This window comes from Peromyscus eremicus, chromosome 2 (genome assembly GCF_949786415.1).
Source record: "Peromyscus eremicus chromosome 2, PerEre_H2_v1, whole genome shotgun sequence".
Taxonomy (NCBI): Eukaryota; Metazoa; Chordata; class Mammalia; order Rodentia; family Cricetidae; genus Peromyscus; species Peromyscus eremicus.
Window position 1 is genome coordinate 152,925,355 of NC_081417.1, and position 26,287 is coordinate 152,951,641.

Consider the following 26,287-nt stretch of genomic DNA (forward strand, 5'->3'; position numbering starts at 1 on the left):
GTACACAGGGGTCAGAGGATGCTGTGTGTACATAGGGGTCAGAGGATGCTGTGTGTGTACATAGGGATCAGAGGATGCTGTGTGTACACAGGGGTCAGAGGCTGCTGTGTGTACACAGGGGTCAGAGGATGCTGTGTGTACACAGGGGTCAGAGGATGCTGTGTGTAAACAGGGGTCAGAGGGTGCTGTGTGTACACAGGGGTCAGAGGATGCTGTGTGTGTACATAGGGGTCAGAGGCCATCTTGGGGATGTTAGTTCTCTCCTCCCACATGTGGCTTCCAGGGAAAGAATTCAAGTGGTCATGCTTGGTGGTGACAAGTACCTACACTTGCCAAACCATCTTGCTGACTCCTCCCTGTAGGGAGTTTTAGCTATGCCTGGGCGGTTTCCTCACTTAGATCTCAACCCATTAGGGACAGCCTGAAAGGATCAAGCCTCCATCTTTCTCCTGGATGCTCTTGTGATAAATAGGAGGTTACAATCCCTGTATCTCAAAGTATCACTTTTCTAGATCAGGTTTCCACTCCACTGAACCAAGTCTCTCACATACACCATTAGTGTAACGACTAGGACTGGAATCACAGGGTGGCTTGGTGTCTGGGCAGGGGTCACTCAGTGACTCCTGAGACCCCCGGGGAAAGGCAGAAATGCTCCCTGAGAGAAGGGCTCCTGGGCTAAGGGCCAAGTTCCCCTCCTGCAGAATTCCACCTACTCCAACACCAGCTGTGGCATCGTCATGCCCACGGGCATTGTTATAAGTAATAAGAAGTTGATTCTGAAACACATGCAGCAAGCTGGGCAGGGAAACGTTGCAAACCAGGAAAAGAGGGTCACAGAGGACTCTGTCCCACCTTCCCAGTCTGTGCTGGGTACAGACGGCACTGCTGGAAACACATCTCCAAAATCATAATCTATAAAAACGAGGGACAAAACTCAAGATTAGAAACGGGCGGTGGGAGGGGGTCGGGGCAACGGGTGGGAGACACGGGGAGAAGAGAGAGGGAGAAGAACGTTGTACACGTTCTCTAGCAGCCGACGGTCACCTCGGCTGTCCTGAGGGCCACTCCTTCCCAACCCAGAGCCTGTCCTGGCGCACAAGAATCTGAGTCTCCTTGCCCCTCCCCCTGTGGCCCTCGGGGTAATGAGGTCCTGTCCTTCTGGCTAGAGTTAGTATTAAGCTCCACCCATGGATGGCCTGGCCGCTTCTTCAAGGCCTGTCCCTCTGACTCCTCTTCCAGGGTATCCTATGAGGCCCACCCAAGGAGACTGGGTGGCTTCTTCACTTGTCCCATAAGCAAATATGTAGTGCAAATCTTTTTATTATTATTAGTTTCTTGAAACATATTTTCATGCAGCCCAGGTTGGTCTTGAACTTGTTACATAGTACAGAATGACCCAGAACGTCCGATCCTCCTGACTACCTTCTGAGTGCTGGGATTACAGGTATGCCCCATCAGGCCTGGTGTGCGTGTGCACGTGTGTGTGATGTGTAAACATGGGTTTGCGTGAGTGTGTGGAGATCAGAGGACAACCTTCAAAAGTCAGTTTTCTCCTTGTATGGTGGGTTGTCAGATTTGTGTGGTGTGGCAAGTGGTTTTTAGCCACTAGGCCATCTCACGGGCCACAAGCTTGGGTTTATGCAGGGCCGGGGATTGAGAGCCCAGGGCTTCATACATGATAGACCAGCGCTCTACCCACGGAGCTACACTGCTAACTCCTATGATGCAAATCTTGCTGAAACAAGTCTGAGAGTGGGACATATGACCCATGCACAAACAGAACAATGAGGAAGGTCAGGTCACAGGGGAGGCGACCAGGGAGCTGAGGGAGTCCGCGGAGCCTGCCTCCCAGGAGGCGAGGTTGGGTGAATGAGGTCAGATCAAGGAAGGCTAGATCTCACTGCAGTGGGGTCAACAGCCAGTTTCATGAATGCCAACACCTAAGGTTTGAGGAAAGCCAGGGTTTTCTAGCCACGATCTGAGTTAAAAGGATCCACTTATGGTTTGCCAGTCTCAGGGGACAGGTACAGCCATCTCTGACCCATGGAGGGGCACTAAGAGGGATTGACCAAGAAACCATGGGGGTTCCCGCCCCTCAGGCTGCCTGCCGGTCTCTCCTGGGGTTGCTCAGCCTCTGCACAGAACCTGCTGCAGGACAACCGTCCCCAGGCAGCTGATGCTCAGCCCTGACTCGGGCAAGATTCCCAGGGCATATTGCTGTGACTCTCTCCTTGCTCAGAAGACTGCCCCTGGGCATAAGGCTAGAAACTTCTAGGAAAGTTAGTAAGGTTCATAGGGCCTGATTTTTCCTTTTTTTTTTTTTAAGCTACCACAGAAATGAAGATCTGGGAAATGATCAGCTCTGTTCAACTGCAAATCCCAAACACCAGAGAGACATTGTCACTCAGCAAGGCTTGGGAGGCTCCAGAGGTCACTTCAGGACACAGGCCTAGTTCCTTTTTCCCAGGGGCCACTTACCCTCACTAGATGGGGCAATGGCGCTGTCATCCCATTCCAGGTTGGTGGAGGTGACAGAGTTGAAGGAGTTGAGGGACAGGCTATCTGAGCCATGGACTGAGCTGGGAAGGCGGTCTTCGAAGTCCAGCAGGTACTGAGGCTTATAGTAGTCGGGCATGTAGGGGGCCAGGTCCAAGTAAGGGGCATCCTGGGGAGACAGAAGAGGGGAAGGAACATTGGAGAGGAACCTCAGGACAGCCAGCAAACAAGGCTTGGCAAGCAGTCACCAGAATCAGGATGGGAAGGAAGATGGGGATCTCACACACACACCACATGATACCACACAGACACAGACACACAGACACAGACACACACACACACTACATGATACCACACAGACACAGACACACACACAGACACAGACACACAGACACACATACACAACATACACACACACACACCATGCTCTCTTAGGGAAATCAGTGTGCTTCAGGAGTTAACCAGGAAGTAATTGCCCCAAGGAGTAGGACACAGTTCTAAAGCTTTGGATGTGATGAGTGTTGGCACAGTAATGCTTGCCTGAATGCATGCACAGCTGGGTTCCATCATCAGTGCCACAAAAAAGGAAGGAAAAAGATTCATCAGAATCCAGCCAGAGCAGCTAACATTGCCTTGATAGCTCTCAGCATTAGAATCTCTCACTGTCTCTGGTTTCTACCACTGCCGAGTCCCTTCAGCAGGTACACGGGGCTTGTCCAGCTCAGGTCTATGAGACGCTCTGGCCTCTTTGGGGTCGGTATTGTCCTCGTCCAGGCACATCCTCAGACATGCAGTTTTGTTGTCTATGGCTTGTTACTGTAGTCTGGAAATATTAAGTGAAAACTTCCAGAAATAAACAAGAGATAAGTCTTCAAAATTTTTTGGAGCTAGACATGTGGTGCATGCCTTTAATCCCAGCACTTGGGAAGCAGAGGCAGGTGGATCTCTGTGAGTTCCAGGCCAGCCAGGGATACTTAGTGAGAACCTGTCTCAATAAAGAATTATTCATATTTTATTATTTTGTGTGCACGACGTATGTGTGATGGTGGTTGGGGGAACACAGACATGCCACAGGACTTGTGTGGAGGTCAGAGGTCAATGTTGTGCTTGCTCCTTCGCTTTTATGTAGGTTCTGGGTATTGAACTCGGCTGGACAGGTTTGTGTGGCAAGTGTTTCATTCACCCCCTGAGCCAAATCACTGGCCCTGTTTTTGTTGCTGTTGTTATTGTATTTCCAATAGGATTTCATGAATCTCAAGCTGGGCTTGATTTTGCTATACAGCTGAGGATGGCTTTGAACCTTTGGATCCTCCTGACTCCTACACAACTCATACATGTTTTTTTTTTTTTTAAAAAGCAAAAACTCTTAAATTGTTATAATTGTCCTGCTTTGCTACTATTGTTGTTATCTCTTACAGAGGATAGCTTTTTAGTTTAATTTTATCCATTTATTTATTTGTTTGTTTGTTTTCAGGATGGGTTTTTCAGTGTAGCCCTGGCTGTCCTGGAACTCACTCTGTACACCAGATTGGCCTCAAACTCAAAGATCCTCCTGCTTCTGCCTTCCAAGTGCTGGGATTAAAGGCCACTATCCAGTTTAAGATTTTATAGTTAAGTAAGTGTTTATATGTGTCTGTGTCAGGGTATGCGCACTTGTGAGTGCAATACCCTCAGGCGCCAGAAGTGGAAGTCAGATCCCCTTGGCACTGAGGTTACAGGTGGTTGTGAGCTGCCTGTCACACAAAGGTGCTGTCAACTAAAACCAGGTCCTCTGCAAGAGCAGTACATGCTCTTAACCACTGAGCCATCCCTCCAGTCCCTGTGCCTGATTTACAAATTAAACTTTAATACATACATATGTGTGTGTGTATGAAAAAACACAGCACATACAGAGTTTGGTACCATCTGTGATTTTAGGCATCTGGGGGGTAGAGTCTTAAAAAGTGATCCCTGTGGACATGGGAAGGTCTATCCAGTGTCCAGTGCGTGGTCATGAAGGAAGCTTGAGAATTTGAAGAGGGGTTGAGAGCTCCTGTGGAGAAGCATGGAGCCAAGGACGCTTGTCAGGATTGCAGGAATTTGTCTTGTACCTCTCAGACACTCATGTCTTAAACACAAAGGTGAGTCCTTCTGAGCTATGACACTTGGGGCCATGTGGCTTTTCCCCAGGTGTGTAGAGAGACAGGAAGACACTGAAGCAGGAATCCTGGCCATGAGTAAGCCGAGAGAGTAAGCCCTTCCAGCCAATCCCACTGGCCCTAAAGGTGTCCTTTATCTGAACAAACAGGCGTTGCCAAGGTCAGCCACACACAACAAACTCTAGATGGACTAGAAAAATGAAGTCCTTCCCAACCCCCTCTCATCTTCCTCCAGTATCAAGAACCAAGGTGTCTCACCAGATCCAGGTCGAACCGAATAAACTCCAGCCCGGACACCAAGGTCAGGAAAAGAGTCAGGTGATCATGACTGCAGACCAGGGCGTTCCTGCCAGACACAAAAAACAACCCGGGGATCTCTGAGTCTGGTCACCAGCCTGGCTCGGCCTCACCAGAAAGCCTACAGTGTTGAAACTGGACGGGTGACAGCCCACCCCTGGAGGACACCCAGCTCGTTCGGCCATACCCCCCCCCCCCTCCAGTTTCTCTTGTTCATATTGGCTGTGAAGCTGACGAAGTGTCAGAGATGGGCCTGGAGCATAAGGATTATCAGGCTCTCAGTGGCTGCTCCGAACACTCTGTCCCTGAAGTGTCCCCAGCAAAGGGGAAGGCAAAAGTTGGGCAATTGGTCAGCCTGAGTTCAGGGTAGACACCAGACTGTTTATAGAGCCCAGCTGTCTTCTGGAGGAAGACTCTGAGTACTTCTGGAGGACGTACTACAGACGGCCAGCAAGACTCCAAGACTCTCTGCCATCACTGACAGGCCCTTAGTGTGTGATACCAAGCTAGGCCTCTGTCTCTATGTGACAGGAGGCTTTGGGTTGGGGTTTAGGGAGCTGGGGGCCCAGCAAGAAACAAGGGTGTTCCAGACACTCACCTGACGTAGTACTTCTGCAGTAGACCCAGGTTCTCTTGGAACAGCCGCAGGTAGCTCTCCAAGGAATTCTCATTGAGAGCCAGGTAGAGCCAGGCGCGGCCTGCAGAGAAGGCAGGAGTAACTAGGCAGCCCAAGAGCCTTCAGGTCAGGCCTTAGCTTGTGGTCAGCGAGGAAAGTCAGCCAGAGCACAGAAGGCACGGTGGTGGTGATCGGGGGTCGGTGCTTTTTTGAGATATTCACGGACGCTGCCCGACCCTGCAGGCTAACACACTTCTATCTTATGCGCTTGGTCTGGGATTCCAAAGGAATCCAGTGTTCTTGTGGCTCATGTTCCCCTTCACTTCATCAGTGACACACCCACAAACTGTCACATGCACAGGGGAAAAATGAGGCTTTGTGGGAGGCGCTGGCATTTGAACCCCCACTGCCACTGGACAGGACAAGGCAGACAGCTGCCTCAGGCTGACCTGGACTGGACCTGAGCCCCAAGCTCCCCACAGGGAGAGCACAGCAAATGCCCAATGTTCTACTCACTGCGCCCCAAGTTGGTGGCCACATGCTGTAGCACCTCGATCTGCTTGATGGCCTCTCTGCGGGTGAAATGGACCACGAGCACCCAGTAGCCAGATGAGAGGTCTTGCAATCTGTAAGGACAGGACAGCAGCTGGGCCCAGGTAGGGCTGCTTCAGGCAACCAGGTGCTCTCATTCCGTCCCCACCCCAGGAGCTTTCCTGCAGCTTGTCTGAGCCATACAAGTCTCCTCTGGTAAGATGACAAAGGACAGAGGCAGACAAGAACAGGAATGTCTCTCTGGGGGGCATCGGGGTCTCCACACCTGGCTCCATCAGCCCCAAGAGCAGCCTGCACTCACCCATACAGCAGAGCGTGGTCCAGGTGCTCACACAGACGTTGCAGGACCTTGTCATGGTTCCGGATAGCAGGGGTCTCATCCTCACATGCTGCGAAGTAGCTCTGCAGCTGAAAGAAAGAGAATAATGCTGATGGGGAGAACTCCAGGCCTATGGCATCCTGCGATGGCCAGCTGAGTTGACTTCCACTGCCCTGCTGAGCGCTGATCTTGCCCAGGAGGTTCCAGAGGGCAAAGGCTCTCAGGAGGGACTTCATATAGACAGCCTCGTGCTGGTGAGGGATGTCCAGCTCGCACAAGTGTTGGGTGGTACTAAGCTTTGGGGCAGGGCCATAGGCTTCACTTGCTGCCTGAGTACCACACACCACACACAGTGGTATCTGTATAAGTCAACCATGCACAGGTACATACATACATACATCACACATACACACACACACACACACACAGAGCTATTTGGTAATGCCTGAAGGCATTTCAAAGAGACTCCTAATCAGCTTTTTTTTTTTTTTTTAAATCATTTATTTAATGTGTAGGCCTGCTTGGAGCTGTCCTCTGTACACACTGAGGTCGAACAGACCAGATCACCTGCTCTGATGGCCTTCCTGCCAAGGCTGACATGAGCATTGAATTTGCCTGAGGAACCTGGCCAGATCTAGGTGTGTGCCAGATTCATGTCAAGCCCTATGCCAAGAAAGACACTGTTCCCAGGGCTGGAAAGACAGACAGAAAAAGGGGAGAGGAAAGAAAGGGAGAGAGACAGAAAGAGAGAGGAAGGGGAGAAGACTGAGCTCACAGATGAGGTGCCCTGAAGCATCCCCAGCCCACCAGGCTGATGCGGGCCGAAGAGATTAGCCAAATGGGAGGGGGCGAGAAAGCTTGGATCCTCAGGCTGAGTTCTATGCCACCAGATCAGGACCCTCCGTTCCTGTCGCCTTTCCACTGGCCCAGATGGAAAGTGCAAGAAAAGAGCCCAGACCCCGAGTACTGGGGCAGGGTAAGTTCCCGGGACAACCATATTCTCAAGTGCTCTCTGGAAGCAGCGAAGGAGGAGGTGGCTACAGCAGCCGAGAGGGACCAGCCACACCAGGGAGCATGTGCTCCTGGAGGGAGGCCAACCATTCAACTCCCACAACAGAAATAGTCTCTCTTCTCTCCGACCCAGAGCAAGGCCAGCAGCCTGGCTGACCGGGGACAGAATTCAGTCCCGAAGGGTCTGCCCACCTGTCATGCAGGCAGAAGGAGCAGAGGCAGGAAAGCCTTCCAGAGCAGTCAGATGGACTAAATCCACAATGCAGCTGCCTGCCGGCAATGGCTGAAAGTGTTTTGGGTTTTTGTTTTAAATGATCCCCAATTGGCTATTTAAAATTTTGTGTTATTTATTTACTGTATACGACTGTTTTATCTACATGTATGTCTGTGCACCACATGCATGTCTGGCGCCCAAGGTGGCCAGAAGAGGGCATCAGATGCCCTGAAATGCAGTTACAGATGGCTGTGAGCTGCTATGTGGGTGCTGGGAATTGAACCTGGGTCCTCTGCAAGAGCAGCCAATGCTCTTAACCCCTTAGCTATCTCCCCAGTCCCTGAGGGCATTCTTGCACACTTTAGTGTTACGTCACACTGTCACACCAGTGCCAAGTTGTGTTCTCTCCCTCTCTGACGAGGTCTCACTCTGTAGTTCAGGCTGGCCTCAAATTCATGGTCCTCCTGCCTCAGTCTCCCAAGTGCTGGGATTCCAGATGTGTGCCACCACACCTGGTCTGCTTGTCTTTAAAATTATCATCATCATCATCATCATCATCATCATCATCATCATCATCATTGACAGAGACTTAAGGTGTAGCCCTGGCTGTCCTGGAACTCGCTCTGTAGACCAGGCTGTCTTGAACTCACAGAGATCCGCCTGCCTCTGGCTTCGGGTGCTGGGATTAAATGCGTGTGTCACCACCACCCAGCTTTTTGACTGATTTCTTACAATTCTTTATTGTTATTTACTGTTTGTTGTCTCTGGTGTCTTTTTTCCCTATTACAGTCAAATTTGTCAATAATTCCCTTTAAAGGTTCTCGAGTCCCCCCACTCTGTTATAAAAATGTCCTTATCTTTTATATCTTTAGGGTTTTATTTTACTTTGTTTGTGTATGGATGCGTCACATATGTGTGGTATATGTAGTCACATACTTGTGTGCCTATGCTCTTGCACAGAGGCCAGAGAAAAGTGTTGTGTGTCCTCCTCTCCCACCCTCCACCCTGTTCCTCTCAGGCAGGGCCCCTCCCTGAACCCTGACCTCATGTTTTCAGGCTGGCAGCCAGCCAGCCCCAGCCATCCTCCTGCCTCCAATCCCAAGAGCAGTGGTGTTACAGGTGGGTGTGAGCCGTGCCCAGCTTTGTTAAGTGGGTACTAGGATCTGAAGCCAGGTCTTGTGGCTGCTCAGCTAGGTTCTCTTTCCAGCCCGCCCCCCATTACCTTATTTATTTAGAGGTGCTAACAACTGGGTCCGCGCTAAGCAAGGCACAGCTTCTGGAGATGCTCGGTCGCTGACCTCCCCTCTCCTTCCCTTCGCCTTCTGGGTTCACTCTTTGAGCATGAAGCTAAGGATCACCTGTATTAGTTCTGGATGGGTGACCCATTTTCTCATGGCCCAGCCTCTTTCCATGTAATCCACAAGTCAATGTGCCCTTTTTAGACTGTTCTGCATTGTTAGTCTGCTGACTGTTCCTGTATCAGTCCCCATTTTAACTATTTCCACTTTACTCAGCACTTGGATATGGGCAGAAGAAGTCTACCTAGCCCCTCCCCTGCTACTCTTTTCCAAAATTATTAGTCCAGCCCCTTTTACACTTCATTTATTTATTGGGGGCATGCACGCACATGTCACGTGCCCATGGGGAGGACAGAGGACAACTTGCAGGAGTCGGTTCTCTCACCTAATGGATCCAATCTGGTGATCAAACTCGGGTCATCGGGTTTGGTGACAAGCACTTTTACACGCTCAGCCACTTTGCTGACCCCAAGCCATTCCTTTACAATCCAAGTTCATCACCATTACATTTTGGTTTTTGTTGTTTGTTGTTGTTGTTTAGTCATTTTATGCTGGGCGAAAGAGGCAAAAGCCTTTAATCCCAGCACTTGGGAGGGGAGGCAGAAGTAGGAGGATCTCTGAGTTCGAGGCCAGCCTGGTCTACAGAGTGAGTTCCAGGACAGCTAGAGTTATACAGAGAAACCCTGTCTCAAAAAATCGAAAAAAAAAAATGTATGTGTATGGGTGTTTTGCCTGCATATATGTCAATTGAACAGACTTTTGTGAGCCACCACATGAGTGCTAGGAATTGAACCCAGGTCTCTGGAAGAGCAGCCAGTGCTCTTAACTGCTGAGCCATCTCTCCAGCCATGCTCCCCCCCTCCAATCTTGGATTTATAATAGAATCATGCTGAACGCAGAGACTGTTCACACCGAGAGATGGTGTCTCACAATATCTAGTCTCCCTTCCCAGGAACACAGGCTCCACTCCCATTTGCTCTTCTTTATACCCTCGGGACTCTGACAGCTGTCTTTAGGTATGTCTTGTACATGTCAAGGTGAGTTGTAAATCTACACATGATATCATGACTCAGAACAATCTGCAACCCTTTAAAAAAAAGCACCACGGCCAGCGAGATGGTTCAGCATCAACAGTGCTTGCTACCAAGCCTGATGACCTGATTTCAATCCTTGGAACCCACAAGGTAGGCAGAGAGAACTGACTCTCATAAACTGTCCTCTGAACTCCAGACATGTGCCACAGCATGTGAACTCACACTCACACACATGCAAAATAAATAAAAATGTAACAGAAAGGCCGGGCGGTGGTGGCGCACGCCTTTAATCCCAGCATTCGGGAGGCAGAGCCAGGCGGATCTCTGTGAGTTCGAGGCCAGCCTGGTCTACAGAGTGAGATCCAGGAGAGGCGCAAAGCTACACAGAGAAACCCTGTCTTGAAAAAAAAAAAAGAAAACTTCTAGGAAAGCATACTGCGATGGTGCAGAGGGCTGAGGCAGGAAGCAAGAGTGTTCAGCCAGGCACTGGGCACAGCAACACCTCAGAAAGTTCCTTCACTCTCCTACTCATTTTTTCTCCCTTTTAAAATGAACTAAAGGGACTTTTTTTTTTTGTTGTTTTTTTTTTGTTTTTTTTTGTTTTTCGAGACAGGGTTTCTCTGTGTAGCTTTGCACCTTTCCTGGAACTCACTCTGTAGACCAGGCTGGCCTCGAACTCACAAAGATCCACCTGCCTCTGCCTCCCGAGTGCTGGGATTAAAGGCGTGCGCCACCACCGCCCGGCCTAAAGGGACTTTTTAAAGCCGAACTGTCCGGCACAGTACCTGCCAGCCTTATGTGGTTGCATGAAGTTAAATGAAGTCTAGGGGCTGCAATGTGGCTGTACTTAGCATGCACACAGCCTGAGCTCCATCCCCAGCACCAGACATAAGGCACAATGTAAAAAGAAAACAAAATTTAAACTAACTTAAATGAAACAGAAAGCAGCACCAGCCATATTTCAAGCGCTCAGCAGTCACCCGGGGCAAGCAGCTCTGGCCTGGACAGTTCAGACGCACGGCACTGCCACCATGGCAGCCTGTCCTGCTGGCTGCTGCTGCTGGTTTAGGGGATCAGGGAGTAAACAGCACCCAAGAGGCTCAGCATAGCTGGTGAGCAGCAAGCGGCAAACGAACATTAGCTGAGATGACGAGCGACCACGAACCCGGATTCTCAGTCACACCAAAGGCGTCGCATCCGACAAAACACACACTTCTGCGTGTGCACGCACCCTGCTTTCATTTCTGCTGCTGTGATAATTACCCTGACAAAAGTCAGCTTAGAAGAAAGCATTTATCTTAGCTCACAATTCCAGGTGACAGACCTTCATGGTGGGGGAAACCAAGGCAGCAGGACTTGACACATCACATTCATAGACACAAGCAGAGAGAAATGAATGTGTGCGAGTTAGTGTGAGCTTAGTCCCCTCTTTACGCTTATATAGCTCAGGCCCCTGATTAAGGAATGGTGCCGCCCACAGTGGGCTGGCTCTTCCCACATCAATTAACGTTATCGAGACAATCCTCCAGATGTGCCCACAGGCCAGCCTTGATCTAGAAAATCCCTTGTTGACACTCATTCTGGGTCGTTCCAGATTGTGTCACGCTGACAGTTAAAACAAACCATCACAGCATGTGTATGCATGCTGTATGTATGTGTATGCATATTTGTGTGTGTGCACGGGGAGAAAGGCAGAGATTGACAGTGAGGATCTTCCTTAATTACTTCTCTACACTTAAAAAAAAAAAATCTTTCTTGTTTTGAAACAGGGTCTTGCTATGTAGCCCTGACTGTCCTGGAACTTGCTATGTAGACCAGGCTGACCTCGTGAACTCAGATCCACCTGTCTGACTCCCATGTGCTGGGATTAAAGGCGTGCACCACTCTGCCAGGCTACCTGCCTTATTTTTTTTTAAGACAAAGTCTCTGAACCAATAGCTCACCAAGTGGCTAAGCTACTTGGCCAGTGGCTCCAGAGATCTGCCTGACTCCGCTCCACTAGCTCTGTAGTTACGATGGGAACTACCATGTGCAGCTTTTATGTGGGTCCTGGAATCGGCACCTGGGTCCTCAGGCTTGCACGGTAGGGCCTTTACCAGCTGAGCCATCTCCTTAGCTCCCTTTAGGCTGGTTTAGAATTTCTGTTATCTGAAGGGGGACGGTCTGGTGCCATGCTCCGGCCAGGCATAGATCTTGAAAAGAGCGGGAAGAAGAATGCCCATGGGTTGATGACGCAAGAGCTCAAGGAGCTTAGTCAACAGCTCGAGCTCCTAGCGGGGAGCTGGTCAGCACAGCAGGCACAAAGGTAAACAAACAGCGCAGGAGCTCTCGGTGAGCCACAGAGAGGTCGCTGGCAACCAGCTCCCACAGCGGCAGGCCTGGGAGAGCAAACAGTGAATGAGGACTCCAGAGGGATGGGACCGGCCGACAGGACACAATGATCAGCCTGGAAGTGCAGTTGGCGTCTTTTATGCCAAATGACTCTCTGGTTGCAATCCATATCTGCCGATGTGCTAATACCAGCTATAATCAGATCCGTCACATATTGAGCACTCGTTATGAGCATCAGGAAGGCAGCAGAGTGCGTAAGAGTGTGGGTCCTGGGATCAGATGTGGGTTAGATGCTGACTCTGTTCTCACTGGGTGAGCATGGGCAAGTTACCCAGCTGCTCCAACCTCGGTTTCCTAAAGGCTTCCAGGAGGCTTCAGACAACAGCAACACCTCGTTTATCACAGGGCCAGCCAGGCAGTGGTGGCGCATCCCCTTCATCCCAGCACTGGAGGCAGAGGCAGCAGGATCTTGCGAGTTCGAGGCCAGCCTGGGCTACATAGTGAGTTCCAGGCCAGCCAGGACTATACAGAGAAACCCTGTCTCAAAAAATCAAAAATCAAAGGGCCTCATAACCCAGCATTTGGGAGGCAGAGACAGGCAGATCTCTGTAAGTTCAAGGCCAACCTCATCTACATAGTGAGTTCCAGGCCAGCCAGGACTACACAGAGAAGAACCCCCCCCCCCCCAACGCACAAAAAGGCCTTGTAAACACTTTACAAGTGTGGGCAGCGTGATGTGGATGAGAGTAATGCCACTCAGAGACACTGTTTCATCACGGCAGCCACACCATAGCTGACGTCACACAGACAGTAGTCATCGCGCTTGGCTTCAAAATCCCTGAAGGAATGTCAGAGTTAGCAGGTGTGGTGGCACATGCCTATCATCCCAGCATTCTGGAGGCTGAGACAGGATTGAGATTTTGAGGCTAGCCTAGGCTACAGAGACAACCCTTACCTCAAAAACCAGCACAAAGCAAACAAAAGTTAAGACTCTGTTTAAATTCCTTTCTGATGTATTTTTAGGAGAGCCCAAGAAAGAGAAACTCAGCGCCTCTCAACCAGAACTGAAACATTCACCGCAGGACAATGTCTGGAGAGACAGCTCAGGGGTTAAGAGCACTGACTGATCTTACAGAGGACCTGGGCTCAGTTCCCAGCACTCACTCAGCGGCTCACTATGGGGGGGTCTGTAACTCTAGTTCCAGGGGGCCCAGCATCCACTTCTGGCCTTCATGAGCACCTGGCGCACACATGGTGTGCATACATACATATGGGCAAAACATTCACACACACAAAATAAAAATAAGTAAATCTTTAAAAGCCTGTAGATTTGAGCCTGTTTCTTGGATGATGGTCAGAGAACAGTTGGAAACCATGAGCCTGTGACTCTCACTCTTTGTGTCTCCTGAGTCTCACAGAGCAGCGCCTCACTTCTGGGGAGAACTCACCCTGCTGATTAGAGGGTGTCCTCTCAGCCAAGGCAGTCTGTTTCAGAGTTGGCAGAACGCACCATTCTGCTTGTGTTATCTATGTTGCCTTGGTGCCACAGTGCCAGAATTAAGCAGATATAACAGGTTAAATGGCCTGGAAGGCCTATGTAGCTCTGGGTAGAAAATGGTGCTTGCCCACGGCCTAAGGTCTTGACAGAGGTGGCAAGCAGCATACACTGTGACCGCTGGGCTGTGACAGGAGCGGTGTCGCCTAAGGTCAGTTCAGCAGAGGCCAGAATCGAGTGGCTTGAGTCTTTAGGAGTCATATAGCACAATAAATACTACAACTACCTAGTATGCATAGATATGAAATCCCCCCGAGCCCAACATAGCAGTCTGGGGCTCAAAACCATTGTCCCGTGCATGCTAAACAGTCAGACTACACTGAATCCATCCCCAGCTTCAGATGCCATTCTTCACAGACATCTACAAAGTCCTGGCGCTTGTAACACTTACATTCCTGTGCTAAAGATAAGCTTTATGCAACTATATGTTTGATACGGCATCAGAGATGATAAATATTTTAAAGCCAAGAAGGGCATGAGCCTGCTGTCCGTTCTGGGCCAGGGATGATTCCTCCAAGGATGATCACTGAGGTTTCTAGGGGTTGAGTGCTCGTGTTTCAGCCCAGGTGCAACGGTCCTGAGGCAGGAGCAACCGTGAGGCTGATATGGCTGAACTCAGGGAATGAGGATGGGAGATGAGGCCACGAAGGCCACTGAGGGCCAAATCATGGACAGGCCACGTAAGGGCTTCATACTTCATTTCCAGTTTGATGCGAAGCTGCTAAAGGCTTGAGCACCAGAAGATAACTTGGTCAGATGAGTGTCACAGGCTACTGTGTGACATGTCCAGACTGCAGAACCCAAGCTGGAGGCAGAGAGCTTGGTTGGGAGGGGGAACCAGGGCAATGGCACCAGGGTCACTCACCGTGGTGGTGGAGGAAGTGAGAAGGGGTCAGACTGAGGATCTGAAAGTGGTGTCCAGGAGTTCATCAATGGATGAGACGCTATGGATGAGGAAAAGGAAGTGAAGGCAAGTCTAGGTTTTCTAGTCCCAGCCACAGAATGGTCCCATTTATAGGTCAGGTGGCACTCTGCCATGAGACTTGAAAGGGGAGCTGTCCAGGAGGTGGTGGGGAAATGGGCTGAGATGCACAGATAGCAATCCTGGATGCCGAGGTCAGGGAAAGGCTCTCTGAATGCTTCCCAGGGGGTGCCATCCTTTGCCGAGGGGGCTCCCCAGCAGTACTCGGAGAACTTGAGAAATACAACAATGCCCAGGCCCCTTCCTGGACCAACACAGCAGATTCCGGGCCAGACACTACCTTTCTTTCAGAATCTCCAGGAAGTCCCATGCATGGCTAGCTTGCTAGGGGAGCAGCAGGTGCAAGGACCCGAGGCAGGGCCACCCCTCAGCAATCTGACAGGGCTGCAGCCCGGTGGCTGAGGGGGCAGGGTGACACAGGATGAGGTCGGCGAGGGCAGCTGAGGGTCAGATCATATAGTATATGCTGCAGAAGCCATGTGAAAGAATTTCCAGTGAGAGGGCACCATGGGTTACCAGGGTCACAGTGGACAAGGACCTAAAAGGATGTGATAGGAAGGAACCTCAGTGAATGGCCCTGGGGTGAGGGGCAGGGAAGTTCCATTGAATATGCTTTGCATAAACAAGGCATTTTTTTTTTTAAAGGATTGCAATAATTGTAACTTGAAACTCAGCAGATTCTTGATCTTTCTGTTTTGAGTCAAGGTCTCTCGTAGGCCAGGCTGGCCTTGAACTTGCTGTGTAGCCCAGGATGACCTTAAATTTCTGATCCCCCTGCCTCCAACGCCCAGGTGCTGAGATCACAGGTGTTGTTATGTCTGGTTTATGCAGTGCTGGGGATGGAACCCAGGACTTCACGTGTGTTAACTATGCTCTTTACCAACGGAGCTGCAACCGAGCCCTGATGACATTAAGGAAATGTATCACTGTTTTTTTCCCCCCAAGATCTGTGTAGCCTAGCTGCCCTGGATCTCACTCTGTAGACCAGGCTGTCCTCGAACTCACAGACATCCACCTGCCTCTGCTTCCCAAGTGCTGGGATCAAAGGCGTGCGCCACCACCCCAGCTATTATCATGGATTTTTAAAGGAGGTAATGGTGGTATCAGGTCCTGTGGGACGAAGAATTGTCTATAAGCAACGTACACTGAAGTTGCTACAGATGACTAGAACATGTTCAAAATAATAGGAAATTAAGACAGCAGGAGAAATGGCAGAGAGGGAGGGAGGGACCAAAGGGCGGGAGACAACAAATACCAAAAACTCCTTTGACGAGTTTTGCTAAAATGATGGCGGAAAAACGGGTGGAACAAGAGAGGCGGGCTCCATGGGAGCGCAGGGCGGCCTCCTGGGACAGACACAGGTGGGCTGGTATGCTTGATTACGGGAGGATGGGAAAGTTCCCATCAGAAGAAATTTAAGAGCATCAAGATAAGGGTTTGGAGAGATGGCTCAGTGGCTAAGAGCACTGGCTGCTCCTCCAGAGGTCCTGGGTTCAATTCCCAGCACCCACATCAGGTGACTCACAATTGTCTGTAACTCCAACCCCAGGGGAGTCAACCTCTCTATTCTGGCCTTTGCAGGTACCTGCACACACATGGCATACTCACATAGACACATACACATAAATAAAACAATACCAAAAAAAGCAAGATCAGCCGGACCAAAGAGGGACTGAATATCACACTATTCTGTGAAGCTGACCTTTTAAAAGGCTGCCTCTTTCCAGACCACACCCTGGACTGGCTAAGCTACTCTGTCCTCCATTTTGAGGGTTGTGCTCAGGCACTAGGCCCAGGAAGAGCTTGTCTGGTTCATCCTAGACTCCCTTAAAGCCAGGAAGATGCACTCCTTGAGCGCCCTGGGGACACTGGCCATCACATGACTGCAGCAGCCTCATGACTTCAGGGAACCGTGGGTGGCACTCACCACCGAGCCAAGAGCTGTCTGACGCAGAGCATTCTGATCAGGCCGGTTCCACTCTCTGTTCTGAGACCTCTCCTATACACAAATGACTTAAGACAACACTGAATCCCATGACAGGCACCATGCAACCATTGCAGATTGGTCCCTAACAGGGAACTTAAAGGTGGCTGTGTAAGATCATAAGTGGTCCAGTGCAAAGACGGGGGCAGGTGACCTCTTTTCTTGTGTCCTGGTCAGTCAGGACTGAAAGAGACCACAAAGCTGTCCAGACCGACAGAGAGACCCAGATTCCAGCTCTGCCATGGGCTGAGGCTGTCCTGGGAGAAAGGCGGGCCATACTCCTGTCTTCACAGGGCAGGATAAACTCCTGCTTCCACAATATCAGGAGAGTGTGCAAGGCTGCACAAAGGCTGTCTGTACGGCCTGGCTGCTAAGAGGCTCCAGAGCAGGACATGCGCATTCCCACACCTGCCAGTCACAATGGTCCCTAAACCTGTGCTTGCCTCATCCTGCTCACTCGGGGAGGGTACAAACCTACAAATATAGAAGAAATAGCCTGGCAACATGGAAGGCGTGTTTCTCTTCTGTTGCTAGGGCTGGAGGTTACCCTGTAAACAGCAGTCTCCGGCTCGCCTCACAGAGAGCACGCATATTCTGATCGCCCACTGCTAAGGAAACTCTGGGGATTCCAGGTCCAGAAGCAAAAAGAAGCAAAGGAAGGAAAGACAGGTTGCTGCTTCACCTGAGTCACCCCTTAAATAACTAAGTCGACGGCAGCCACACTTAAATGAGCTCAAATGATCGTTGTAACAGACAGAGCAATCCTCCCGGGCACTAGGTCTACATGTGACGCTTCCCTCACTCAGGACTGCTGCAGGGTGTGAGAGCAATCATGTGTCCCAGAAGTGACAGGGCAGTGTCTGCGTGGCGGTTTGGATTCTACTCCAGGCACGGCCACTGACTGGACAGACTGCAGGACTCTTCCTGCCTCAGCCTGTCCAGTGCTGGGATTACTGTGTGTGCAACCACATCAGGCAAACCCTCTGGTCTTCACAGACACTTGCTCTTTCTGAGGCAGGTCCAAACCATTTACCATCTTGGGAATCAGGGTGTCCTCAAATTCTTATTCCTAAACTTCTCAAGAAGAGGCCAAAAGAGGACATGTCCAGGCCGGGCGGTGGTGGCGGCGCACGCCTTTAATCCCAGCACTCGGGAGGCAGAGCCAGGCGGATCTCTGTGAGTTCGAGGCCAGCCTGGACTACCAAGTGAGTTCCAGGAAAGGCGCAAAGCTACACAGAGAAACCCTGTCTCGAAAAACAAAACAAAACAAAAACAAACAAAAAAAAAAAAGAGGACATGTCCAACCAGTGACAGATGGAAAAGAGCCAGTGTGACTACGTCCCTTCAGGAGGGCCTCCATAAATCTGGTCCTTTTTAAACTTTTCATCTGGAGACACAGCCTTAATATGTGGCAGTGTGAACAAAAATGGCCCTCATAGGCTCATATATTTGAACGCTTGGTCACCAGGGAGTGGAACTATTTGAAAGGATTAGGAGATGTGGCCTTTTGGAGGAGGTGTGTCACTGGGGGTGGACTTTGAGGTTTCAAAAGCCCATGCCAGGCCCATGTCTCTCTCTCTGCTTATGGATCAGGATGTAGCTCTTAGCTACTTCTCCAGCACCATGCCTGCCTGCCAAGCTCCCCACCACAATGAAAATGGACTAAGACTCTGAAACTGTAAGCAAGCCCCCAGTGAAATGTTTTCCTTTACAAGAGTTGCCTTGGTCATTGTGTCTCTTCACAGCAATAGAACAGTGATTAATACAATAGATTACCCAGGCTGGCCTTGAACTTGAGATCCTCCTGCCTCAGTTTCCCAAAAAGATGGCATTACAAACTTTTGCAACTAGGCCCAGCTTAATACTGATCAGAAGTACTAGATCACCTTCAGGCACAGATGCCAGAGACTTGAAGGGAAAGGCTGGTAGCCATCATCTAGTCCCTCAAAAACAAACAGATATACAGGTGTATAGTAAAAACCCACAAGTAAGGCAACCAAGTCGGAGTTATCTACTGAAGCTTCTTTTAGGGGTGTGAGAGGGTGTCTCAAGTAGTCCAGGCTGGCTATGTAGCCAAGGGTGATCTTGATGATGATGATTCTCCTGCCTCAGCTTCCCAAGTGCTGAAGTTAGAGGTGTCCGTCATCATGCCTGGTTTTATACAGTGATGTATAAAACCTTGTATATGCTAGGCAGGCATTCTATCAACTGAGCTGCATCCCCAGTCCCACGAAACTCCTTAAGAACAATAATGCCTGTGTCACATGATCCAAGGAGCAGAACACCACTGCCAAGAGCATTTCTGGGGAGAACCCCTAGCAGGGTCTTAGTCAGGACCGGATGCTGGCCAGGGCGGAAGAACTCTGACATCCAAGGGTTTCTAAGACAACCACCCGGCCATCAGCAGTTTCCCACGGTCTCAGTAAGAATGCCCCATGCAGCCGGGCGGTGGTGGCGCACGCCTTTAATCCCAGCACTCGGGAGGCAGAGCCAGGCGGATCTCTGTGAGTTCGAGGCCAGCCTGGTCTCCAAAGCGAGTTCCAGGAAAGGCACAAAGCTACACAGAGAAACCCTGTCTCGAAAAACCAAAAAAAAAAAAAAAAGAATGCCCCATGCAGGATGGCATGTGAAGGGAGAGAGACCCAGAAAGTGGGGGCAGTGTGTGGCAGCTAGCTAACCACAAACACACTGGAAAATCAGAAAAATAACCACGGGACCAGAACCCTCATTTTATGGCTGAGGAAGGCAAAGGAACCTCCCGTACCACCTGGCCACATGTGCTGAGACTCCCCCTGCTTCCCTCCCACCTGAGATGAAGCACAGGTTTTGAGGGACTCAGTAACTGGGCCACGGTGCTGGGAATGTTCTAGTTGCTTCCTTCCTCGACAGCATCAGCTTACAGGCCTCAGCTGTCTGCAGCTCCATCTGCAGAGCTTCTGACTTGGTCTCCTAGTGTTACAGTCTCTACCCTAAGGTCCCACTCTACCTTACCCTGGAACAGATTCCCAGTGACAACCACTTACAGCGGTCCAGGAAGCTGGAGTGTGCAAACATCACTCTGCATGAGAACCAATGAGAGACCCTGAGATTCAACATGGTCAGTCCCATTTCCTTGTGGGCATGACAGTCCTGTCCTTGAGTTGATGTCTCTATGTGGCAGTCGTTCCCCGAGGTGTTCTAAAGGGTCTGTTTGCCATGGCCTGCACTGCCCTTGAATCAATGCTGGTAAAATCAGAGTTTCTTGAATGTCCAACAGTTGGATCCCACGGCTTTCCCACCACCTCCCAGATCACTACTCACACCCTGGAGAGCAGCATACACTATACTAGGCTGGCAGATCCACCGAGAAGCATCATGGGAAAAAGGAAAATGGGTTCTGGAGTTTCTTTGTGTGCCTTGTTTAGGCCGTAATGGTGGCTGAGGAAGACAAATCTTTTAGGTAAATTGACAGAATGTGGTTTCTAAAAGCCTGGGCTGGGGACGTGGCTCAATTGGTAGAGCACTTGTTAAGCATTCAAGAGGCCCTGAGTTCACTTCCCAATACCACACACATCAAAGAAGGCAGCACATGCCTGTGATCACAGTGGAGGCAGGAGGTCACAAGTTTGGTCAGCAGCACAGAGAATTTGAGGCCATCAGGGATAAATGGGACCCTGTCTCAAAAAGAAAGAAAGAAAGAACAGGAAGAAGAGGAGAAAAGAAAAATTAAGGACTAGAGAGTTGGGTCAGTGGTTAAGAGCAACAGCTGTGCCAGGCAGTGGTGGCACACGCCTTTAATCCCAGCACTTGGGAGGCAGGTGGATCTCTGTGAGTTCAAGACCAGCCTGGTCAACAGCGTGAGTTCCAGGACAGCTAGGGCTGTTACAGAGAAATCCTGTCTCAAAAAAAAACAAAATAAAACAAAAGAGCACTTTCTTCTCTTCCAGGACCTGGGTTAGGTTTCCAGCATCCACATGGTGACTCACAAATATCTGTAACTCTAGTTCCATGAGATCCCATGTTCTCTTCTGGCCTCTATGGGCACCAGGCATGTACATAGTGCACAGACATGTACGCAGGCAAAACACCCATACACATAAAATTAATTAAGGGCTTAGCACATGCTCCCAAACCCGATGACCTGAGTTCAATCTCTTGGACCCACACAGTATAAAGAGAGAACTGACTCTCAAAAGTTGGCCTCTGGCCTCCACATGTGCACAGTAGCGTGCTTGTCTCCCCACAAATAATTATATGTAATTGTGGTAGTTTGAACGTAATTGGTCCCCATAAGCTCATAGGGAGTGGCACTATGAGGAGGCGTGGCTTTGCTGGAGTAGGTGTGGACTTGCTGGAGGAAGTGTGTCACTGTGTGTGCGGGCTTTGAGTCTCCTATGCTCAAGCTATGCCCTGTGTCACAGTTCACTTCCTGTTGCCTGTGGATTGAGATGTAGGACTCTCAGTTCCTTCTCCAGCTCCATGTCTGCCTGCATGCTGCTTTGTCCCACCATGACGATAATGGACTGAACCTCTGAAACTGTTAAGAAAGCCCCAATGAAGTGTTTTCCTTTATAAGAGTTGCTGTCAGGGGTTTGGGGATTTAGCCCAGTGGAGGGGGGGTTGCTGCCAGGGATGGTGGCACATGCCTTTAATACTAGCACTTGGGAGGCAGAGACAGGTGGATCTCTGAGTTTGAGGCCAGCCTGGTCTACAATGTGAAATCCAGGAAAGTCAGGGCTCTGTTACACAGAGAAACCCTATCTTGGAAAAAAAAAAAAAAAAAGAGAATTTCCATGGTCATGGTGTCTCTTCACAGCAATAGAAACCCAAACTAAGACAATAATTTAAAAATTTTTACTCTTTTTTTTTGAAAAAAAATATGTATAAATTGTTTTACTGGCATCTGTGTATATAGCCATATCATGCCTAAAGCCTGCAGAAGCCAGAAGAGGGCATGGGATCCCCTAGAACTGGAGTTACAGATGGTTGTGAGCCACCACGTGCCTGCTGGGAACCAAACCTGAGTCATCCTCAAGAACAGCCCGTTAAGAGCCATCTCTCCAGCCCTAAGAACATTTTTCAAAGTGGTTAAATACTTCTCCTTCCAGGAAGGAGATTGCCCAAACCTCCAAGTCCTCTTCTACCTTGGGAACCAAGGCTGCCTTTCAGAATGGGGGGAAAACATTGCCAAGAGTCCCTGGGCAAACCCCGGAGGCCCAGAAGGCAGGCACTGCCGGAAAGAACACACTGTGCAGGGTTCTGCTCCATTCTTCTCGGCTGGCGCTGGCTGGCGCTGGCAGAAGCCCGCCTGCTTTCTCAGAGGCACCAGCCGTGTGCCATGCTGATGTGGGGGAGGGGTTCTCCAAGCCTCCTTTAGCCCAGGCTTCCCGGCTGCACCTCCTTTGCCCCTGTGCTTTCGGTTCCCCTTTCCCTCTCTCCGCTGTGCCTACACGACCTCATGCGTGCTTCCCCCACCCAAGCAGCGTGCCACCAAAGGAAAATGGCCACCAAGGTCACTGCCTAAATACAGTGTGAGTCTGGAGGACATGGTGGAGACCCATGCCTCCAGTCCAAGGCGCAGGCCACGCCATGGTCTAGTCAGATATACTGCAGGCTGAAAACACAGACACAGGGGTGAGGAAGCCTACCGGGAACATACTGGCTTACAAATCATAAGATACAAGAGAAGGCTTGAGGCACACATCCATTCACTGCAATTCTTACTTTTTTACATGGCCAGGTGGTGGTAGCACATGCTTTTAATCCCAGCGCTCAGGAGGCAGAGGCCAGCCTGGTCTACAGAAGGAGCTCCAGAACAGCCAAGACTACACAGAGAAATCCTGTCTCAAAACAAACCACACAAAAGGCTTAATTTTTACGCTTTGTGTGGTGAGGCATGCAGAGGTCAGGGGACCACCTCTAATGTCCATTCCTCAGGAACACTGTCCACCTTGGGTTTTTTTGAGATAAGGTCTCACACTTGGATGGGCTAGGCTGGCTAGCCATCAAGCCCAGCAATCAATCCTGCTGTCACAGCCTCACCAGTGTGCAAACATGGTCCGCTAGGGGTGGCTTTGTTTTTTTTTTTAGTTTTTCAAGACAGGGTTTCTCTGTGTAGTTTTGGTGCCTGTCCTGGAACTCACTCTGTAGACCAGGCTGGCCTCGAACTCACAGAGATCCGCCTGCCTCTGCCTCCTGAGTGCTGGGATTAAAGATGTGTGCCACCGGGGCTGGAGAGATGGCTCAGAGGTTAAGAGCACTGACTACTCGTCCAGAGATCCTGAGTTCAATTCCCAGCAACCACATGGTGGCTCGCAACCATCTGTAATGAGATCTGGCACCCTCTTCTATATACATAATAAATAAATAATTCTTTAAAAAAAAAAAAGATGTGTGCCACCACCGCCTGACTTAATAGGCGGCTTTTTAAAGTGGGTTCTGGTAATCAAATGCTGGTCCTTGTGCACCTTACTGACTGATCCACCTCCACAGACACCACCCCCACCACACACACACACACTGCCCCCTGCCTCATGTTTGTCTCTAGAACGCAATCCTGTTTCCCAGGATTTGCTCACAAGAGCACTCAGCACACAGCGGTCATTCAGCAAATACATAAAGCACGGAGAGTTTATAGAGGAGCAGCCCACAGGCTAACCCATGGGACGGGGAGTAGAGGAATATAATAGGGGACACACAGGAGCAGAGCATAATGCACATGTATGAGTGTCGTGACGAAACCCATTGGCATATGCATTAGAAAGACCAACCTAGAGAGACACACGGTTAGCATCTTAAGGCGGACATCATGGAGAAATGGGCAGGAGCCAGAAAAATGGTTCAAAGGTTAACCCTGCTCTTTCTGAGATTAATGGCTTCGGACGCACTGCCTCCCAGGGCCTCCCCTCCCTACGTTAGGCAGACAGTAAAGGCTGTCCTGCCACTGTGTGGTGTTACTGATGGGAAAGGTGTGGAGACAGGGGCTGGCTCTGAGTAGACTGAATGTGGGGAGCCCAGGTACGTGATTCCCTCTTCCTCTCAGTGGGTTTGGTAGCTCCAAGCCTCAGCAGCCTCCGGACACCCAAAACAAAGAGCTTGCATGAGGCTGAGGGATGTGTGGTTCAGTGGGTAGGGAGTTTGCCTTGCGTGCACAAAGCCTAGGCTTCCACCCCTAGAACACATAAAGCTGGGTGAGGTGTTCCATGTGGAGACAGAGGGATCAGAAGTTCAAAGACATCCTTGGCTATGTAGTGAGTTCAAGGCCAACATGGGCTTCATGAGACCATCAAAGAAAAAAAGCAGAGAACTTGTGCTAAAACTGACCAGTGACCCATGGCTTCCAAATACTAAGGTGGGGATCTCGTGGATTTCAAATGTGGGGATCTCGTGGATTTCAAATGTGGGGATCTCGTGGATTTCAAATGTGGGGATCTTGTGGATTTCAAATGTGGAGACCTTGTGGATTTCAAATGTGGGGATCTTGTGGATTTCAAATGTGCACAGTCTCTTCCTTGTTTTCCCTTGCCCGTGGGTTACTTCGATTTTCTTCGTTCCCACCAGTAAACAGCTGTCTGGGGAGGAGAACAGACTACAGGAAACAAATACGTTCTTCCCTGTGTGTTTCTGCAATGTTTAACACTTACAAGCAAGGGGAGAAGACGAATCACAGATACATAAGATAGAGAAACCTGAAGCAGGGTCACCTGGCTAGAGGACAGGGGATGCGCTCAGGTCCCTAGGTGAAACCAACAGACCAGTGAACTTCCACCCTAGGCTGGAGCAGGATGCCAGTTCCAGGCAAGGGCTGTTCCATCTGCACTGCAGGGCGGGTTCCAAATGCCACGCCGGGGAGCCCCTTTGCCACCAGAGAGGCCACCTGGGAGAACCATGCAGCAGACTGGAGGGGCCCAGTGTTTCCTGTGGATACGGAGAACCGTCAGCTCTGACAGCAACATGCCAGGGACGAATCGTGAGGTGGAGACAAGCACTCCAGCAGGACAAACGGTCTGCCCGGGAGATGAGCTACCTAGAAAAGCCAGACTTCCCTCCCGTAACATTCACACTCAGCTCCCATCTCAGCGTCTCGACCCCTGCCCCCTCGCTCAGTACGCTGCTAGACCTCACCTTTGGCAGCTGACAGCCGATTTTCAGTTTTCCCATGACCTTCTTTCACACCAGGCTCCACATACATGAGTTCTGAGGGAGATAACAGGATCACCACGAAGCCACCCAACTTTTGAGCCTTGGTCTACCATGGAGCCCCGCTATTGCCAGCAGGGGGCGGTTTCTCTAAACCCAGGACCTGGCCCTTCAATATGAAAGGCTCTAAGCTAGAGCCAACCCCAGGATGGACAAGGCCTCGGGTGTTCTGTGATGGGGTGGAAAGGACCACAATGTCACGCGGCTTCAAATAGAAACCTGATGTCAGAGAAGCGTCGCATAAAAAGAGAAGTATATTGTAAGCCGAATAGGCAGGGCTCAGGAAAAGCGGGCACCACCTCTCCCACATCTGTTCCTGGTCCTCAGTGGGGTGACCTACAGGGTCAGAGCCTCCGCGCTCAACGTGGGATTCCTGCCTGGGGGTCCTTGGGTCCTTCAGAGTCTCTTCTGCAACCAAAGAAAAAAAGTCATGGCCAGAGCCACAATCCAGCAGAAGGAAAAGGGAAGCGCCTCACTTGGTAAAATGTGTGTGTGGCTATTTTATTTAGCTCTTCACCAGGGTGATTTGAGTCACTGGGGGTTTTTAGAACATTTTCCCTGGAAGCAGAGAGAACAAAATTATTGATCTAAAGCATCGGGCCAGGACTTTTACTAATTTTCAATGCACTAGCAAGGCGAAGCTATCTGAAGGAGTCGAAAAGTAGGGAATGCGCAGACGTGGCAGCATGTGCCTTTAATCCCAGCACTCAGGAGGCAGAGGCAAGGGGGAATCTTTGTGAGTTCAAGGCCAGCCTGGTCTACACAGAGAGTTCCAGGATAGCTAGTGATATGTAGAGAGACCCTGTCTCAAAAAACAAAAGAAAATCAGAGAAAAGCCCACTCCCAGGACAGCTGGGCTGGGTGACAGCAGCAGTCTGGTGGCCAGAGCTCCCTGGATCTAGACTCAATGGGGGGGGGGGGGGGGAAGCTGGCTCCAGCCAGTGGAGGCCTGGGAGAGAGGCCTACAGTCGATGGGAGCTGGGGGTGGGGGTGGGGGTGGGGGGAGGCCCATGTGGGGACCCATGTGCTGGAAACAGGCCCTCTCTGAGCCTCACTGAGCAGGCGGCAGTCTACCTCAACCAAGCAGGTGAAGAAGCTGGCCAGACAAGCAGCCTCTGTGCTACCACCAATGCCTTATGAATTCATTTGCCCTGTTTAAGGAGGGGAGACACAGGACGCTTACTTTTCATTGTACACTTGAGATCTCTGTGGCTTTATTATTATTAAAAATAATAATTATGATAATTTTGAAGGTAGGGTCTAGGCTAGCCTTAACTTCTTG

The 26,287-nt window shown here is 50.3% G+C and overlaps 1 protein-coding gene across 3 annotated transcripts in view; it reads right to left on the reverse strand.

The window, feature by feature from the left end:
* The window catches only part of Plekhm2 (pleckstrin homology and RUN domain containing M2), a 43,379-nt gene that overhangs the window by 12,165 nt on the left and 4,927 nt on the right, over nt 1-26,287 (reverse strand). The window contains exons 1-7 of one of the 3 annotated variants that reach the window (XM_059255329.1): nt 24,931-25,004; nt 6,401-6,507; nt 6,064-6,173; nt 5,530-5,629; nt 4,893-4,980; nt 2,479-2,665; nt 853-912 (exon numbers count right to left, since the gene is read on the reverse strand). In XM_059255329.1, the coding sequence (XP_059111312.1) occupies nt 853-912; nt 2,479-2,665; nt 4,893-4,980; nt 5,530-5,629; nt 6,064-6,173; nt 6,401-6,507; nt 24,931-24,966 (688 nt within the window). In that variant the 5' untranslated portion in view covers nt 24,967-25,004. Of the gene's footprint in view, nt 1-852; nt 913-2,478; nt 2,666-4,892; nt 4,981-5,529; nt 5,630-6,063; nt 6,174-6,400; nt 6,508-24,930; nt 25,005-26,287 lie in introns of those variants that run through there. The other 2 variants (XM_059255328.1, XM_059255330.1) reach the window with 2 other exon arrangements.